Genomic DNA, 19,228 nt, shown 5'->3' with positions numbered 1-19,228 from the left:
ATTGAAATAAGGCATTATGCTAGCAGCCTTAATATTGCTTAATAATTGTTTTGAACAGAATTCTGTGAGTAATGACCATTTTGCATCCCGTCTACAACCGTCGACCACTGTATGCCTTACATGGTCTCACATGACTGGCAGTATAGAAAATAAATAAATAAATGAACTAATAAATAAACGAATAAATAAATACATACATAAATAAATAAATAAAATCGAGTATACTTCGTGAGACTAAACGCTGAAAGTGATTAGTACTCGCCTGTATAGCGTGTAAAAATGGAATCCACAAATCACTAGTTGTGGCTTAAGATTGATTTAATGTTTGCTCTTATAATGCTAACGACTCGCTCCTTCCAGAAAGAGAATATTCTCGGAAGCAAGGCTGCATGATCAAAGAGCAGGTACTTTCTCGTAACTTAGTTGTCCCCATTCTGCTTGGCGTTGTTTAAGGGGTACTGTTGCTGAACACATTTTCGAATTTTCGATTGTCGACAGCTGTCGGCTTCCGCTGAGGGAAGAATCAAAAGCGCCCAATTTGAAGGCGTATAAAAACAAACGAACCTTTAGGTGCAAATTATTCTGGGGAACCCACAACTTGCTTCCACATCCATCATAGTTACAGAGGTTTCATGGTGCCATGATGTTTTATTTTGGCGCTATCACATTTGATGCCTGCCATGAAATACTATGCCTGTACCCTGACGTGTGGTTATCGTATAACTGACTGTCATTTTCTTGCAGTTACGATGCTCATTTCGGTTATTGTTTATAAGGTGTTCTAGAGTTGGTCGAACTACCACCGCTATCAAGTACCGGAGGTGCCTCTGTGCATGGCCACCGTTAGATCAGCGCAGACAACAATATCACGGCGCCAAGGATTAGTTCCTGAATGTGTATACAGTATCGCTGGAGTGTTGAAACTCCTCCGAAAAACTTCAGATGGCAAAGCGAATTATGCACCTGTTCGCAAAAGCGCAACCTTTAGTTCCAATGCAGGGCCCCTTTAGCGCTTTCCGATACTATGGCCGCTATTTTGTACGCGTTCGAAAGTTCGTCGTTCGGTTTCACCTCACATGATTGGCCAAGAATGGCCTACGCCGCAATATCGGCGCTTCCTACGACAATCGAGAGAGACGAAACTTGGCGTCAGCGTTTTGAACGCTTACAAGGTAGCGGCCATGGGCTGATATCTCATATCTTTTCTCGACCTGAGCTTCACAACCTATTGGCGTTGTGTGTGCTTTCTTGTTTTGTTCGGCTCGCCGGCCTTTACACTTTCCTAGATCCTTTCGCCAGACCACAGACGCTGGTCTTGGAGACATACAAGCGAGCGTTTGACGCCACCTAAACTGCCTTTTCACAGGTAGGCACGAAATCATATAGGAGATTGTTTAAGGAAGTACTAGATGTGATTTAACAGCCTTGAATGGGCTACATGGCGGATGGTGATGAGCTAGTTTGCAGAATGGCTGTTCTTGTTTTTTTTTGTTCATTTTACATTGAGAGCCATGATTACGCATCACTGCTTACTTTTAGGAAATAGGATGATTTGACTTTTCTTAACGTAGCCTCAAGCCGCAGGGTAGGCAGACTAACGCAGCGATTTAGATTAGCACCCGTAGGGGAGGTAATGACTGTCTTGGTGCAGTTAGCCAAGTGGCAGGGTCAATTTCCGACCCGGGTGATATCTTTTGGATGGGTGCATAATGAAAAAAAACGCCTTGTGCGTTTACTTACATTTATGTGTACGATGGAGAACTTTAGATGATGGAAATAATTAGGTCGTCTTCCACAACGGCTTTCCTTGTAGCGCTATAGCTGCATGTAAATGCTAAAGCAGCATGAATAAAATCACGCGTTGCCTTCTAAGTGTTTTGGTGCTTACGCCCCTTGTTACAGAGTACAAAGCCCGGCGTAACGAAGCTACACGTACGGGAATTTGGAGCTCACATGAGAGGACGCAATGCTGCCGCCACATGTTCAGTATAATTCCGAGGATACTTCCGCAACAATGGTCGAAGCAGGGCTAACACCTTCGCAGACGCCGGCGTACAGTGCACGGAAGTGTCCATGCACAGCGATGGCATTGCTGAAACTTGCGTTTGTGGTATGGCTGATTGTAACAGTGGGCGCCTTAACGTGCTTCTTGCTCTGGGGAAGGGAGGTAAGTGAGTCTTGCGCTTTAAGTTTTCCATCATATCCTTTCTGATACTATGGCCGCTATTTTGTACTCGTTCGAAAATTCGTCGTTTGTTTTCACGTCACATGATTGGCCTTAATCGTATCCATATCCATATCCTTAATCGCCGTAAATTAAGCTAAATGTTCTTCGTTGCTTAATACGGGGCCAGTGGCAATATCTAGCTTGATACAGAGTCAGTGGCAATGTCTAAAGAGCTGGATGTTACAAGTAAATCTAAAGAACAAGTCATTAGGTGAGCACAGTGTGTAACGCTTCCCATGTAAGGTGATATGTGCATGACAAACACTCAGATAAAATTTATGCAGATCACAGGAACACCAGGGCTCATTTTGTGAAAATTTTCTGTACAATGATGGCGTGCATGTTACCTTTGCGAGCGCGACCAGCATTCTTTGTCTAGTTCAACCTTTTTGCATCTATCTATCTATCTATCTATCTATCTATCTATCTATCTATCTATCTATCTATCTATCTATCTATCTATCTATCTATCTATCTATCTATCTATCTATCTATCTATCTATCTATCTATCTATCTATCTATCTATCTATCTATCTATCTATCTATCTAGTGTAGTCTGTGTAACCTAATCTATCTATAAAAGTTATCTATGCGCTTGCGCCTACCAAAAGACCCAAGTTTTTTACCTGGTTGGGCTTCCAGGTATGTTTACAAAGTCGCCTTATTGTTGTCATCGTGCCGTCGTCATCCCAGTGCGTACATCGTTTCATCGATGTCATTCTGTCTTTGTCTTTCTATTGTATTCACACTGTAGTCATTATATCATGATTATGCCTCCGTTGTGATGCACAGTTGGCAGACAGTCGCTACCGCTCGTGGTCATGATGCCATGGTTGTCGTTCTATCGTCTCCGTTGCTGCTTCGTAATGTGGCTGTCGTCACGGCGTCATCGTCAAACCTTTTACCATACATTGAATTGCTACCAACTCACCCTGCTTTCAGTATTTGAACCCCGACCCAAGGACGCAAGTTGGCTAACAGAATGGGCCACTAGTTTTTCCTAGTGGTAGTAATGGGATCGCGGTCATTGCATCATAGGCATTTCAGGTTTGCCAGCCAATAACCGTTACTGTGTTGTCGTCACGCGGTCTTCGTTGCAGTCTTTGTGCATGAGTTTTCACACCGCCGTCATGGTGCCATGATGGTCGTTCTAGCGTTGACATTGCAGCGTTATCATGCAACTCTCGTCATGCCTGGGTCGTCACGCCATGCTCGTTTACAAAGTCGCCTTATTGTTGTCATCGTGCCGTCGTCATCCCAGTGCGTACATCGTTTCATCGATGTCATTCTGTCTTTGTCTTTCTATTGTATTCACACTGTAGTCATTATATCATGATTATGCCTCCGTTGTGATGCACAGTTGGCAGACAGTCGCTACCGTTATTCCGTTGCGGGGCCATCGTCGTCACGCCTTCAGTGTCATGCCGTAATGGTCGTACCAGCATGATTGCTGCAGCTTGTGTCGACCGACTCTGGTCATCCCATTGTGGTCGCGTCATCGTAGTCATATAGGCTTCATGATAGAGTCGTCGTTCTGCAATGTCTCCATAGCACTGCAATGCCATCGTCGTCCTTATATCACCCTGATGAACTCATCGTCATGCACTGTCATGGTTGTCATATCGTCGTTCCAACTTAGACACCGGACTCTCGTAATGCCCTCGTCGTCAGAAAGTCATTGTCTTCCTCTATATTTACAATCGCCATCAGTCCTGTAGCATTATCCCATTTTACGCCATCGTCGTCGTACGTTTTCATTGATATATTCAATGATGAATATACCAGCGTCATCATTCCAGCATCGTCACTGCGTCGTTGCCAGGGGGTCACTATCCTGTATATGTTGTCCTATCTTGGCCTTCGTGCCATCGTGGTCGTGCCACTGTTGTCATTGGAGCTTTGTGATCCGTTTGCCCTGTCATCGTCAACCTGCCATCGCCGTCATTTCATTGTCGTCACGTCGTCGTTGTCATACTCCCGTCGTCAAACGAATGTCATTATTTAAATGTCGACATCTCATATTTGCCATGCCGTCGTTGTTATGGCAACTTTGTTCTCACATCTGCCTCATTCCTTTTTTCGTGATTCCGTTGTCGTGGCTGCGTCGGCATCCTACTGTCGTCGTCACGCCTACATGCTCGTGGGCAAACTTTGCAAGCGAGTGTCATAGAAGAGTGGACCGATAGAGGAGAGACTGTATGTCGCATACAGCCGAAGCAACGCAGTCTCGGAATGGCCACTACACGTGTTGAATAAAAAAAATTGGTAGTGGCTTAGCTCCGCTATGCCGGGATATACGTAGCGAAAGCTAAGACATAGCATGGTTAGCCTTGCTTAATCTTGATTGCAAGTCCAGGTTAGTCTGGTTGTCTAGCTGCGTTGCGGCGTTTAGCCAGTCATTCGGCAGTGTTCGTCTGTCTCCTGGGCGATTCATTTCCTCTTCATCTCGTTGCGATGTCGATTCCAGGCCTCCTCATGCTTATCAGAATTGTCAGCGTCCGTGCAGCCACCTCAACTGTGGTTGCGACACACGCGCGCTCTCCTTTTCAATCGTCCGACACTTATCAGGCGTGCGACGCAGCTGGTGAAGCAAGCGGAGGCGAGCGCAACGATGAGGAACTCGTGTGACGTCATACCGAACGGTATACCGAAACGCACGGCGCCACGTAGCGACGGAGCACCTGTGGCCCGGTGCTACTAGTGGCGCATGCGCAGTAGTGAAGAGGGAGCAAGAGAGAGAGAGACAAACATGCGACGCAGCTGGCGAAGCGAGCGGAGGCGAACGCAACGACAAGGAACGCGATGTGACGTCATGTGCCTCCTCGGAGCACGGCCATGGCGAAATCGCAAGTTCCTGGCCAGTAAAGCTTTCGCTTTAATAAGAGTTCAGGAATACATTGTGCCGTTACAAGGTTTGAATGCTTATGACATTACCGTCATCAGCAGTCATCGTGTGAGGAATTCTGGCGTTATTTTTTGTTGAAAGACGTTACTGAAACGGAAAGATATGCCAATAAAACTTTCTTCTTGGCCAGTTGGTCCTTATTTATAAGCGCTGAGCAGGGCAACAGAGCAGAGATGAAAAGCGCAATGGTTGAGCTAACTTCATACATGTCATAACCATGAATATCGGCATATCACCACAAAAGCATCATGGGGCAGCGCACACTCAGTAGGAAGGAACAGGTGAGAGACGACTGGCCAGCAACGTCGGCATACCTGATGCCCTGAAACTTTTTCTTGCATGTTTATATCAAACGACCTGTTTACAAGACGCCATTGACTACATATACGAAAATTTTAAGGCAACGGTAAAGCAGACGTACAGCATCTTTCTAGAATTAATTCTTACAAATGCCAAAGTAAGCGTAAAAACAACCCCTCAAGCTGTGTTGTGGCTAAAGGGGAATTTTCGGATGTTAAGGGCAAAAAAACAATAATAACGCTGCCCGCAGATATTTCTTGTGCACTGACTACTGTTTCTGCACCAAAAATTTACTTTCCAATGAACAAAGCCATTGCCATTGAAGGTGAGTCAATAGTCTGTAATTTCGGCTGCAGCTATGAATCGTAATATTTTGCGGCTCCATGCTTTAACCAACGAAAGCAACCAACCCCCTGGCGCCTGTGCCTTTAATTACACACAAGTCTGCTTAGATTACCGATAGAAAATTTACTTGTGAGTAGAATACTCACTAATGCGTAACTTGAGCGCAGCTATGTATGCGTTTTTTTTTCGCGGTATTTTGGCTGGTGTGGACAATATGTCTTGTGTGATACGAGCGACTGGAGCGAAGTGTGGCGAGGCTTTCTTTCTAATCGGGAGATAGCGAGACGCAGCGCGTGGGTGACGCGTGGGCACGATTCACGACTGCCGTGTCAGACAGACCTCCGTTCACGCAGCACTTTCTTTCCATATTTGGCATCAGCGGACGCTATCGCCGCATGCCTTAATGATGACATCATCGGTGAACAGAAGACGAGGGTTACTCTGGCGCCATTACGCAGCGATGGCCGCTGCGGAACACGTCTTGCTCGGCACTACGCTTTTCTTCTCACGCTTTCGCCATACCCTCGTCCTCCATAGTCTCTTGGTGCTCTCACCGCTATCGACGTCTTTCATCCTCCGCGGCGCTTCCCGGTGGCTAATTGATGCTTCCTTTGTGCTCGTTCGTTCATTTACGTCGAGGATGGCGAGGAACACCGAACCTCAACGCAGGAACCGGCGCCTAAGAGCTGCGCTCTAAAAGTGAAGAGGCTTTTCTTTCATGGCGTCCTGCTCTTTACCTTATCCAACACCTCTGCGTACTTCGTCATCTTGGAGCGACACGCGCCAAGGACAGGGCGCGTTTCGCGGTGACCAACGCCAACAGCGATGCCTGTCCACTGTCACACGGTCGTGGAGCCCAGCACTAAGCGCACTTATTTCGTGTGAGTCAAGCCTGGGATCACTGTCGTCGCGGCGCGCAAGTGCGTCATTATGCGGCTATGATTACAATTAGCACGCTTTCCTTAAAATACAGAGAAAAGCGATTGTGGCCCATATTGGCCTCGAGCTCCACCACTGGAAAAGCTGGCGCCACCGTCGGCGTGACGTGCTAGGAGGGATCACGTGGACATAGCGGACGCGTCGGCTGCTTCGGGAGTGCCGAAGCGAGCTGAAAACGAGTTTAAATTCCCTTGTACGCTGCGGTCCTCATTTAGTGGCGAGATTTTCCCGCTTCGAGTGTCTCCTTTACAACGCTGGAAAGCACTACAATAGGTAGTGGCTGCCTTTGAAGGCGCGCAACATGGTAGGCATACTGCTCGGTGCCGCAGTGCCGGACATACGCAACGGAGTCCGGTGTCAGCCTTATTCACACGTAGCCGCAGGACAAGAAGCTGCGTGAAGCTTGGCCAGCGAAACATAAAACCGGCAAATAGTAATCGGCTACAACTCGGGTATGCAGCAAGCACAGGCGCGAGGAAGGTTTCTGCTACGGCGCCCGGTCTGCGATGTTCTGAAAACGCGCACTGAGACGCTCGCCCGAATCCGCTGCCCGACTAATGTCATGACGATTTGGTCTATGAACTTGACGATGCTATAGATACTGGCAAGTTCACTGGAGTGGAAAGGGAGCGGTAAGAAGCTCATTAAAAAAAGAATGGCATATGGTCATGTTTGTGTTATGAATTCTGTGCACTGGATTACAAAAAAGAAGCAGCGGGAAATCGCATGCTGAAAACACCAATAAACATACAGTGCGACGCAACTCGAGAAATAATATTGAAACGTCCAAGAATTCAGAAGAAAAAGAAAGATTGAATCGTCATGACGGCACATCACGTTGAAGTCTCTACAATGAAATTATTTTTGAGCAGCTGTGATAGCGCCTACGCAACAATGGTTGCCTGTATACTGTCGAATGCTCATATTCTGCGGCCTAAAGCTAATGGCACGGTGCGAAAGCGCGCACGCGGTGAAAGCGAAACTGTGCGCGGACAAGCGTGCATACGCGCAGTCGGTCGCTGCGAATCTGTGCGACTGCTGCATTGAGGCTTCACTCTATTACGCTACATTTAGTTATTCAAACACTATAAGAACATATTTCACATAGCTTGCTCTCTGCGTTTACCCACCTTTCACGCAAGAAAGCCGGTTCGGAAGTCTCCATCGCGGCGACCGCGCGCAGTGGCGTTGAGTACGTATTCGGTAAAGAGATAGCGTCTGTAAACGAGTCTGTGATTTCACTTTGCCCAAGATTATTATTTAGACAGTAAAAAACTTCTCTCGTTTCGAAAGTACTTACAGAAATGTGCGGGAGAACTTGCGCGTGGTGTTTTCAGTGAGCGCTGACAGCAAAACCTATGAGGAGCACGCCACGTGATCCCTCATACTACGCCAGCGAGGCGCTTCCGATAGATGGCGACTCCGTAACTCCTCGCCGCCAATAGTGCCTTTGACTGAACTTATTCATATGTGCTAGAATTCATTTCCATCTTCCCTACTCTTAGTCGCGTTAAAGCTAGGTAATCAATCTGTTGCTAATTCTCGATATTTCGAATAGGCAAAAAAGATTCTTGACTGCGGTACACGGCAAAGAGATTAGCGTAATAAGAGTAATTATACGTGTTATGCCCTAGAAATGGCCCATCCATGATTGTTTACACCGCTATACGGGAGAAACACTGCTACATTCCATCATTTTGCTCCGGTTGTCAACTGCGGTAGCAGAAAAGCGATGGGACGTAATTTTACTCCCCCGCCAGAATCTTGCTATTTCTGTCAAATCCTCACCAGGTAAAATTTAAGAAAACGCCCCCCGCAGAAAGGTGGCCACGTGGGCATTTCCCTTGAAGCCGCTCGCGGCGCCGGCAATCGGCGGTATCCGGCGGGGTCGGCTAGGTTCATGTTTGACAGGTTTGTGCACATGGACGGAGCGTTTTCGGTGCCAGTGTTTCGTCGGAAACGTTTATTTTTTGCCTATTGCCTTCGATGAAGATTTCAATATGTTCCTCATGCTCACTGTATATCATCTTCGCACGCATTAGATGTACTCGGCGTGGTTACAACGATGAAATCACTAGCGGCCTTTTCAAGAGCGAGAAAACGAGAAAGGTGCCGGCAGACTTAACACGTCGGCAGGGGTTTGCGGCGCTGTTCTCGTGTTGCGTGGTGCACTTGATTATTTGAGCACGTGAATTGCACGTCACAGATCCGTTTACGTGCTTCTTGAAAGTGCTGCGTAGCAAGGTGACAGCCGCAGCTGTTCGAGCTATGGCATCCTATCTAGTCGCTCATGAATCCCGTGTTATGACTTTGCTGCAGCACGCTGTTGCGCGACCAAGAAAGACCGGATGGCAAGCAGCCATCTTGAATGGGTAATCATGTCGGAGGTTACCCAAAGAGAAACCCGTCCCCTAAGACGACCGCTCTCAAGATGGCGCCCGCAGCAGCGAGCTAATTCCCCTTCCTGCTGCCTCTCCCTTCAGCGCCAACGAAGCGACAAGAACACAGCGCTCACAACGCTCTCAACACCTGCCGCACACTGCCTCTTTCGCAGAACGCTTTCAAGATACGGGCCTGTGTGTCTCTCTTTAAGGCTAAGTGATCGACGGGAACACAGCGCGCGGAGCTATGAGCAGTCGGCACTGTTTGCCAGCATCGCAGGTCGCTTTCAATGTACGGTCCGTAGGGCGGTGCCATACGAAGCCGCCGCCTGGGTGTGGTAGGTCACGGTTGATAATCGCTCGACGCAGGTGGATAAGGCACTAAAGAGCGATAACGACTTATCAATATCGGAACGTCATCAGTGTCCCCTGGCGCCGCCACCTTGCAGTACTTTGGTCGCGTTATCAATGCTCCTTGTGCCACCGTCCGCACCAGTTCGTGTCGCCGCAGCGTGGTCTATTGCACTGGACCGGTCAATATTCGTAACATTGATAATGACACCGGGCTGCTTGGAGATGGTCAAGTGGCACAATACTCACACATACTTAGACAACTCCCAGAGGACCTTCTGCAAGAATTTTTTATGCATATGTTCTCAGTGATTTCTTAGCCAAAAAGAAACGGTATGACGTGTGGTGTAAAATCAACTTTTGATTTAGCGCTGCGAGCCGGTCGGTTATCGCACACTTTGACGTCGTTGGTCAGAATGTCGTTTTGACGTTCTGATCTACGCCCTGGTGCTCATTTAGGAGGACATCTCCTGGTTCCGACTGTGAAGATTCGTTCGACATTTCAGCGATATCGCTCAGTTCCCCAAACGAGAGACAATGCTTGGGCGTCGAGCAAGTAGTGTGGATAAATATAGCATCACTGCGCACTTTCGTATGGCAAGCGCCTTACTATACGTGCCATGCTCACATGTAATAATTTCTCTAGATGCGGTGGCTACTTCATGCGTGTAGTTAAGTTTGCGATATAGAGGCACTTTACATTTTTCTTGCTGACTGTAACTGATTCACTACATTTGGGCAGCGAATGCTGGCTCTGCGTGAGTCGTTACAGCGTGTTTAAAGTCGCACGGCAATTTCTGAAAATTGAGTGATTTTTTATTATTAGGAATTAATCATTTTCTTTTCATGTACGTTTTACGTCAATGGGAGCGCCGCAGAGCTCGTATGAGCGAGCATATGATGGGTTTTAACTCTTAGAAGAGCACAGCGTCTGCCATGGTTGTTTCGATGCAGAGAAAATGCTGACAATATATATGCGCTAAAATGTTTCTGCTTGCCTTTGTTGGGTGTTGGATGTCTTTCAAAGTGAAGAGTGCAGTGGTTTAAGATGTTGAGGTATGTTGTCTGATTTGTTTTCCCTCACTGACTTGCTTCGTGGTCTGCGGTGCATGAAGTTTTCAGTATGCAATTGAAAATTTGACCTGGGACAGGTGACCTTCACATAGCGTATCATACCGCATATTTTTTTTTTTTAAATGACGGACGTTCAGCGTTATTTCTCACTATAATACGGAAAGTGCGAGTGGGACAGTCCTGTCCAACAACAAGGCTAGATTGCGAATAATGTATAGTGGTAGCTGTGATGTTTCGCGAACAAGTGACGTTTGCCTTGTAGCGTACAAAAAAAGAAAGAAAAATATCGCAGGAAATGTTAAACTGTCCACGATTGGAACCATCCCGTTATAGTGCAATGAAAGTTATTGTGTATTAAATTATTTTTTTGGCGCTCCTTGAAAACAACCATCTTGAAGAGAATAAGTTTTTACGCCTTCATACAGAGAGCGAATAAGATACCGATGTGGGAGTGCGGTAAATGACAGCGATTTATTCCGATTCCGGTTCATTTCGGGGACAGTATAGGACTTCTATTTACCGAATACCATTATATGCGTCCACGTATATTCATAATATTTTTGATGAACCTGTCTCATGTTGAGTAAAACACGCAGTATGGAACGTACCGGTTACAACACTGTCATTTTCTGCCTGCGCTCAGCGCACTTCACACTCTATGTGGGTCCCCAGCCCACATTTGCTGGCCATAATTACCAACGGACAATGGAACCCTACATGTCAAAATTGCACAAATCAAACATTTGCTATCCAAAATCCCATTCTTTGGGGGTTCGAGGGCTTACCCCCTCCCAGGTCCCTCCTGCCAGCTCCCTCACAACAGACGTGGGAGGAACTGCTCAGAACGCCGGATGAAAAACGACAAAAAGTCCCGGTTGCATGGGCCGAAAGGGTCGCTCCTCGTGAGGGGCCATCCTAGGACTCGGGCCAGGCAGATAACCGAGCAGAATCTCAATAAAGTTGTTATCACCACCACCACCTATCCCAAATGGCCAAGAGCAGCTCATGCGAATAGCCATGGGAAGACGATGACGCAGTTATGCCACAAAGATGAAGGTGATGCTTGCCGAGGAATGATAGTTGAGGACACATGAATACAGCAAGATATACTAAGCGAAACACAACAGGTGTTTTTCACGAATAATTGTCGCCCGTCTTTTCCTGCCTGCACGACCTAATGAAAGTCGGCGTGTGTGCAGCTCATGGAGTGAAATTCGCCTTCGCTACTTGACGCATACACCTATTAGGCAATTGAGCAGCCACAGACAAGAAACTCTGGGATTGTTTACCAATTAACGTTTGCTTTAATAGGATGCATGGGGGCTAACTGTTCCGCTTTGCGCACAGGTAGAAACGGTAGAGCCAAACGAGTATATCACTTTACTCTGTTTAGTCGCAGTTATGTTGAACACTGGGCTTCCCTTTATCTTTTACTGATAATATCCTAGGTTTGGCGTCATAACAAAGGCTTCTTTTTTTTCAGTTTTCTACAAATGCAGAACAGCAAAAGAATGCTGGTGAGTGCTTTTGTTCATGTGTAATTTTAAACACCCTATTAAACGCATTCCGGATGAGGGATGTTCCGAAATGTATATTTGGGATTTATGCGTTCTTTGTTTCAGTATTTCTAAATACTCGGGAAACTTGATTTTTTAGTATTTAGGTTTCCTTCAGCTTGTAGGTGCTTCCTAAAGTGTGCTTTTAGTGCATTGCAACCCTTGTGTAAAGAATTTTCTATAAGGCATTTCAGGAAACTACTGAGCTCAAATTTTTGTTGATCCCTTCTCAGGCAAATGTTACCCTGTTGCCCTGGTGTTACCCTGTTTAGTTCTCGAAAGAAACCGAGCGATAAAGTTACGCCTTTTATATAACGCCCCTAAAAAGGTAGGAAGAAATAATTTAGTAATATTTTCCAGCGTTCACAGTCTAGACATTTCAGCATAAGGCTCTCTTCGTCGGCAACAATGCCCGTTTCCTTTCAAGGTTAAACTCTATCTATGAACCATTTCTCCCATGACAGTTAAGGCATGCACATTAAGGTTTCGATTACTTCAAGTTGTAATCATAGTTAAAATCCCCAAATAATCACGTCTTGTTACAGCCGCAAGTGGCATCACCAACCTTCGCTTATTGGCTGCTGCTGATCGCTACATCACTGTCGGCTGGGACAAACTTACGGCTAACTTTGACTTCTATTTGCTCGATGTCACCTGCGGAAGTGGAAACGATAGTCTTAAAGAATGTCACACGGGCTCGTGTGGCAACGGTACGATCATTCCGGCCGATCAGACTCAAGTCACCTGTGGCCCTTTTGAAGCGTGCTCCAGAATAAGCGTCACCATTCGCACGTTCAGCAGGGGACCACCGGAACGTACCTCAATGGGAACCACCCTAAATGACCTTTTCACACCCGGTCAAGGTTCGTAAAATTGAATTGTTCTTGCGGATAATGCGTTTCGAAATGTGTGTGTTAGCTTCTCTGTAATGAGACTGGGGACTGCTCGCTGTGTACAATGCCGCTAATAATACGGGTCTGCGCTTTTTCATTTTCTTCATGTGAGAAGCACGTAACAAAGCACTATGTTTTTAACTCCGAAGATGATCCTGTATTTGTAACCCACAGAGATTAATAATGTGCACGTGAAGCTGCCACCCACATGTTAGTTTCGTGTGATGGTAATATCGGTTTATATTTATTTGACAGGCTATAAGATTTAATTTTTATGATTAAAACATTGTTTGTGTCGCCAACGTCTCGATCAGCAGTGCAATGTTGAAGGTGAACTTGTTTTGAGTTTGTTGTAGTATTGGGGGCCCTTCGAATGTAGCATAATTTTCAACCAATCCGCAACCAATGGTGCTGTGCTACCTGAGCGTGTCGTTTTGAATCGTAGAATTGCAAGTGGTGATCATCATCAGCCTACGTTTCATATCCACTGCAGGACGAAGAGTTCTCTCAGCAGTCTCCAATTACACTTGTCTTTCGCTAGCTAATACGAACATGCAGCGGCAAATTTCGTAGTTTCACCAGCCCAGCTAATTTTCTACAGTCCTAGAATGTGCTTCACTTTTCTTTTCACCTATTCTGTAGCTCTAATGGCCATCCGCTGTCTGCCTTAGGCATTGGTTGAGGAAGTCAATGCGGAGCGGTACGCCCCGTGAGTATTGCTGCAGGATCACGAACATCGGAGGGTGAATCTGGTCATGAACTGTAACTGTTGCCGTGCGGATTTCAGCCACCGTCAGCTGTCCTTCAGCTTTCTGAATGTTGGGGCCATCGTATGCAGCCTTGAATTTCTTCAACTTTGCGGTGAAAGATTTCCTGATAATGGAATAGTTGGTTCGGGGTTTACAACGGTAGTGACTCCGTTGCTGTTGACAAGCAAGTCGAGGTCGGTGGTTGTTTGTCTTGCATTGAAATTAGGTCGCCGTTTCGGGTCAGGGTTGCGCCACCAAGTCCAGCTGTTGTTACGTCATGTCGTCGGTTCCTCTCTCGGTGGCGTTTTTTCCCTTGAAGTCTTGTAAATGTGGGCATGTTGTCGTTACGTCGTCGAGATGGTTCCTGCAGCAGCCGTTATCGCGGGAGAAACTTCACTATTTTGACAAAGAGCAACAACACTGCCATGCACCCATCGCGGTGGCTTAGCGGCTACGGTGTTGCCCTTTCTTAGGACCAGGGGCGGCATAATATTGCGGTCAAAACGGAAAAATGCAAATGCAAAAACGTCCGGGTCTGGTGCATTGGGACCACCTTAAATATAGTCTGGAGTATGGAGGGCTCCACCACGGTGTGCCTCTTAATCAAATCTCTGTTTTTGCAGGTAATTAACACTACCGTAGTCAGACGCGTTATCCGTTGCGCCACAGTAGTTGGAGAAGTATGGGAGAGGCCTTTGCCCTGAAGTGGGCGTAACTAGGCTGATGATGATGATGATGATGATGATGATGATGATGATGATGAACACTACCGAATAAAATTTACCCCTCCATCACTTGCTGTTTTACTTTTCCGGATAAGCGAGCCTGAGCCAAGCAGTAAATAAAACCCTCAGCGCAATGATAACGGGAAGCCCACTCACCAATTGTGAAAATTTGATCACCCAATCATGCAGGCGCGTAGACTCTGGAATATAAATGGCTCAGTGAACGTTCCCGCGCTATAGCTGGCGATTGCGTAAGTTCTAGAACGTACACCTCTACTCGCATCGCCACGCGCACGCAATCTCGTCACACAAAGCTCGGCAACATAGTTAACAGATATCAGCAGCGTTAACAGTCGAGAAACTTCCGTTTGCCGAAAGGTGCCTCTTGCGTTGAGCGATAATCTTGAACATTTGTTAGCTGGCGCAAAGGGTCACCGATAAAGCTGAGCAAGTAGACGTGTCCATATCGGCTACCCCTTTGAGAGCGAAGCTGTTAGCCTGTAGTTGGCCAGGATATATCGTCGGTCCGTGCTCATAAGTGAAGAGTACCACCACTTGAACCCCCACATGAATGTACCACCACATGAAACCACAGCTCGACAAAGGCTTTGTCTTTGAGTTTACACATGACGGAATCATGTTTTCTCATGCATTCGAATTACAATCCGAAGCTATTGTGCCTGTACTTTCTGTGGAAGCCATAATTTGGGAATTTTCATGCACAATTAGTTTTGACAAATTCAATTGGTTCAATAGGCCATTTGCGCTTTCCATAGGGCTGGGTTCAAGGTGCTTCTCGAACCCATCGCCGTGTATCAGAGCGGCAACAAGGCCATCGTTAGAGCTATAACGAAATAAAGGTATTGCATCAACAAGCTGTGGTTGTGTGCCGTCGATTGCGGTGGTGGTACTTGTCTGACGTCGTCTAATGTTAGTTGGTGTGGTGATACTGATCTAACGTCAGTTGTGCTTGTCGGATGTTGCGAACGGCTTCGCTGTACATTATCTGCGAAGGGTAGAATGGAGGCGGCCTTTCTTATTTGTTATCCGAACTCCTCTCTACCGTTAAAGCTCACAATTTTTTCTTCGATCGCAATTTGCGTGGCTGTAACTTGTTCTGTGATTAACCTTCACGTTCCTGTGTAACATGCTAGTAACGGTAGAGTACAATTATTGTACACTTTTACTGCCAACGATAAGGTTAAGATAGCGCTCATAAATTGATATTGCCGGTCGAATGTGCTCCAAGTCATTTTTACTCTTTTGTAAATTTTATCGGAATATTTAACCTAATAAACGTACTCCTGTGCAGATTATAGCGGCCGAGTGCCCATAATTATTTCTTGTTCCATCCCTAGGGCATCTATCATCTCCTTTGTCTTCCGAATAGAAATATAACCCCTACTATAACACATTGTCGATTAAGGTCATCTATCATTTGTTGCCATTCGTACCCAGCGCTTCTGAACAGGACAATGTCGTCTGCAAACCAAAGGTTATCAGATATTCGCTGTTGATCGTGCCTTTTAATCTCGTCTCGACGTATAATCTTGAATGCTTCTTTTAAGCAAGCAGTCAGTATCCCTGGAGACGTGTCCCGTTTCCTGGTCACTTTGTTTATAGGTATTCTCCCTTTTTCTTGAGCAGAATTACAATACCTCCTGAGACCGGGGTTATTTGCCAGATATTCACGTGCGCTTCCTGTCCTCCTTGATTAGGCAATGCCTCCTGGACTGCTGGCATATCTAGTGTATTAAATGCCTTTTCGAAGTTTATGAAAGTCACATAGTTCTCAATTACCTGAGGGTTGACACGTACGTGATCCATGGTAGGATGCCTGTTCCTGTAGCGAGCCGGTTGCCGTAGTAGATTGAAGTCAAATCTTGTCCTGATTCTGTTGAAAATTACCCTGCTGAGTATTTTATGCAATGCTCAATGCAGTACCCTTGCAATGTAATCCTTTCTTACGTATTAGTATAATGTTGGCGCTCTTCCATCTCTCAACTACATCTGAACTCGTGAGGCTTCGCGCATAAAGTGGCGTAGGACTGGCGTAGGTGTACTTCAGTGCTACAAAACCTCAGAGAGGGGTCAACCTTTCCATCTGTATTTCTTCATAAAAACCAGCACGCAGATGAATAATCTATTTTGATGCAATCATAACAGAATGCAGTGCCAGACTTGCAATTGAACGGTAATGAAATCAGATAAAAAAGCAAGTGCGCTTGCGCTTTGCATAAACAGTACGGCCCACAAGGACAACACGGGTCACCTGCTCACACCCGAATCAACAGCGAAATGGCTATGTCGTTTGCGGTAAAGATGGAAAAGAGAATGAGGTGTACATGAGAAAACAGACTCCGAAACATACAGAGAGGTTAAATAACGCCTCGATCTCGCCATGAGCGGCTTATAGCAGCCCTGTTTATGGACAAGGGCTAAATTTTGTAACAAACTTGATACATAGAGTTTGCATGTGCGTCTGTCATATTTGTTCTACGTATTCATAGCACCACACTTTCCCGAGCGCCTACAAGCCAGTTAAGTTTGTCTAAAATATACGTCTAGTTTCAATGCATCCTCTGCTTTTTGTGAATATACGATCGGAATATATAAACATGGTAAGAAGGAGATTTTCTGAAGCTATTTCGTGCGTAAACTTCGCGGACGAAGTCTTTTTCCATAAACCGGAATTAGTTTATAGCGAGTGGCCATCCCTGATTTGTGCCGGCTTCTCGGAAAGCCGGTTTCCCTCGCCTTGGGGGTTCATTAGCTCCTACTGTTTCTGGGAATCGAGGCAGCTCCATGACTCTGACGCCACCACAGCTGCTCTGCAAACGTGCTTTTTGTTTTGAATAAAAGCCAGTTGACTTTCCGTTGTCCAGCCGTAAAAACGTGTATCCCTTGCCTACGCTAAACGAGCTCCCAACAAGTTTGCCGTTGTCGGGAAAGGCCGCAAACATGCACTGTGGTTTGTCGCAGGGTTGTCGCAAGTGATGGACAGTCGAGAGATAGTATGATAATCTAACTATCGTTTTTGTACACCATGGTCCATCAGGTCCAAGTGAACCGAGGAACATCACCATACATGGCGAAGAGTCAGTATACGGCACAACAATTCAGTGGGAGGCGCCAACGAGAGTACATGGCATTCTGGACGTGTACATGGTGAAAGTGTGCGAGCATTTTACGATGTGTGACCAAATGCAAGGCTTAGGTAGCTGCCTGGAGCGTAGCACCTCCGATGCATGGGTGGAATTTGAGAGCACCGAAGACACTCCGTACTGCGTCCTCATCACGGCTAGTGCACGATGCGGTGCGGACGTCCTGACCAGCGCAGCAGCCACGCAAGAAATTAGAACGCCTGTGATGGTGGAGTACTAGAAGCCAAGATGTGGTTGACAACCTACCTCATGTTTGTGTTTTGTTCTGGGTCTCGCCGAGTGAATTGGTCCGGTGCTGAAAACTACGCAATAAAATGTGATCCCCTGGTGCACTTAACCCGCTGCCATTGCGCGATTTGAGTTGTCTGAAATATTTTATCCGTGGATTGGACCTGAAGATCATAATGGGGATAGTACCATCAAAGACGTAAGTTGACCAATCCTGATGTTTTTTTTTTGCGATACAGTCGCCCAAGCGCAGCATGGGAACTAGATTATTTGAAATATTTGGAACTAGATCACGTAAGTGGGCCACGGTGTCATCCTATAAGGGGGAGTCTTGCTGACAGCTTTCCCTTAATATGGAAAGCACAAATACGAGCTACAATGCTAGCGTCAAGAAGTACAGAGAGAAAGACACGGCGTGCGGGCCCTTTCTTATGCCCGAGATATTGTGTTCATGTATTCTTTGCCAATATAAAAAATATGAAGCTCCAGTGGAAATATTGCAATCTATCCCGAGAGAAGCGTAGTGAATCGGTTGAATAAATGCTTAACGAAGGAACGGTGGTGCGTAAAATGTTGTTTGCTATCGTGGCACAAAATGTTGTGGAACGCTTACGTTTGTTCATCGTAAAAGTCGAAACCTTATTCCAATGCAAGTTTTATTCTTATGCACTGAATCGCCAACTAACTAAGCCTAAATACGAGCACCAAATCAGGTAGATGCCATGTGCGCGAGGTATATACGCAGGGATGTCATTTCCCAAGAAAGGGCACACCCTGCTGACAAATGCCAAGCGTTTAAATAAAAGTATATGAACACGATTCTGAAATACTCCTAACCATTCAATTACCAGATAGGTGCGTTTTAGAGATATGTGTTAGCCGACATTGTATGTACAAGGTTCGTATGTACAAGGTTCGTGTAGAACTTGTACGCAGTTGGATATGCCTATTGTTCAGGAGTGGCCTGAAACGCAGTGGGAAATACTGCGTGTAAATTAAAGGAATGAAAATGAATCTACTAACCGTGAACTGTATCGCTTGTATCCGCAGATCGGTGCGCTTTAGAGATGCCTGTAAGCCGTCAATACTTGAATGTGTAGGTTTTATGTCGCAATGTGTTTATTGTTGTTATGCGAAATTTAGCTCAGAACAAGTTGTCAGTATACGAAGTTTAGGTCTTATCCCCCCGTTTTAAGTAGGAATCGTTTGCACAGCGAAGAGTACGCTAGGGAGAACGGACCATGAAATCCGTGGCAAATACTTAGTGATTACGTCAAAGAAAATAGGGTAAATGAAAGACTGCGCTAAGCAGAATTGGCAATCCAAACAACATTAGTGCGCTATAACATGCCAATGAGCCGACATCATACGTGAAGTTAGAAAATGTGTT

At 46.0% G+C, this 19,228-nt stretch overlaps 1 protein-coding gene across 1 annotated transcript; it reads left to right on the top strand.

The window, feature by feature from the left end:
* The first annotated feature begins 1,281 nt into the window (after positions 1–1,281).
* Positions 1,282–17,957, top strand: LOC135907385 (uncharacterized). The gene is made up of 5 exons (XM_065439075.1): positions 1,282–1,366; positions 1,903–2,167; positions 12,007–12,040; positions 12,625–12,942; positions 17,505–17,957. Exons 2-5 carry the CDS (start codon positions 1,967–1,969, stop codon positions 17,828–17,830), a joined length of 879 nt encoding a protein of 292 aa, XP_065295147.1. The 5' UTR covers positions 1,282–1,366; positions 1,903–1,966; the 3' UTR covers positions 17,831–17,957.
* Positions 17,958–19,228: the final 1,271 nt, after the last annotated feature.

This window comes from Dermacentor albipictus, chromosome 10, assembly GCF_038994185.2.
Source record: "Dermacentor albipictus isolate Rhodes 1998 colony chromosome 10, USDA_Dalb.pri_finalv2, whole genome shotgun sequence".
Classification (NCBI taxonomy): domain Eukaryota; kingdom Metazoa; phylum Arthropoda; class Arachnida; order Ixodida; family Ixodidae; genus Dermacentor; species Dermacentor albipictus.
Note: the sequence above shows the minus strand (reverse complement) of the source record. Positions and strands in the feature narration are given on the sequence as shown.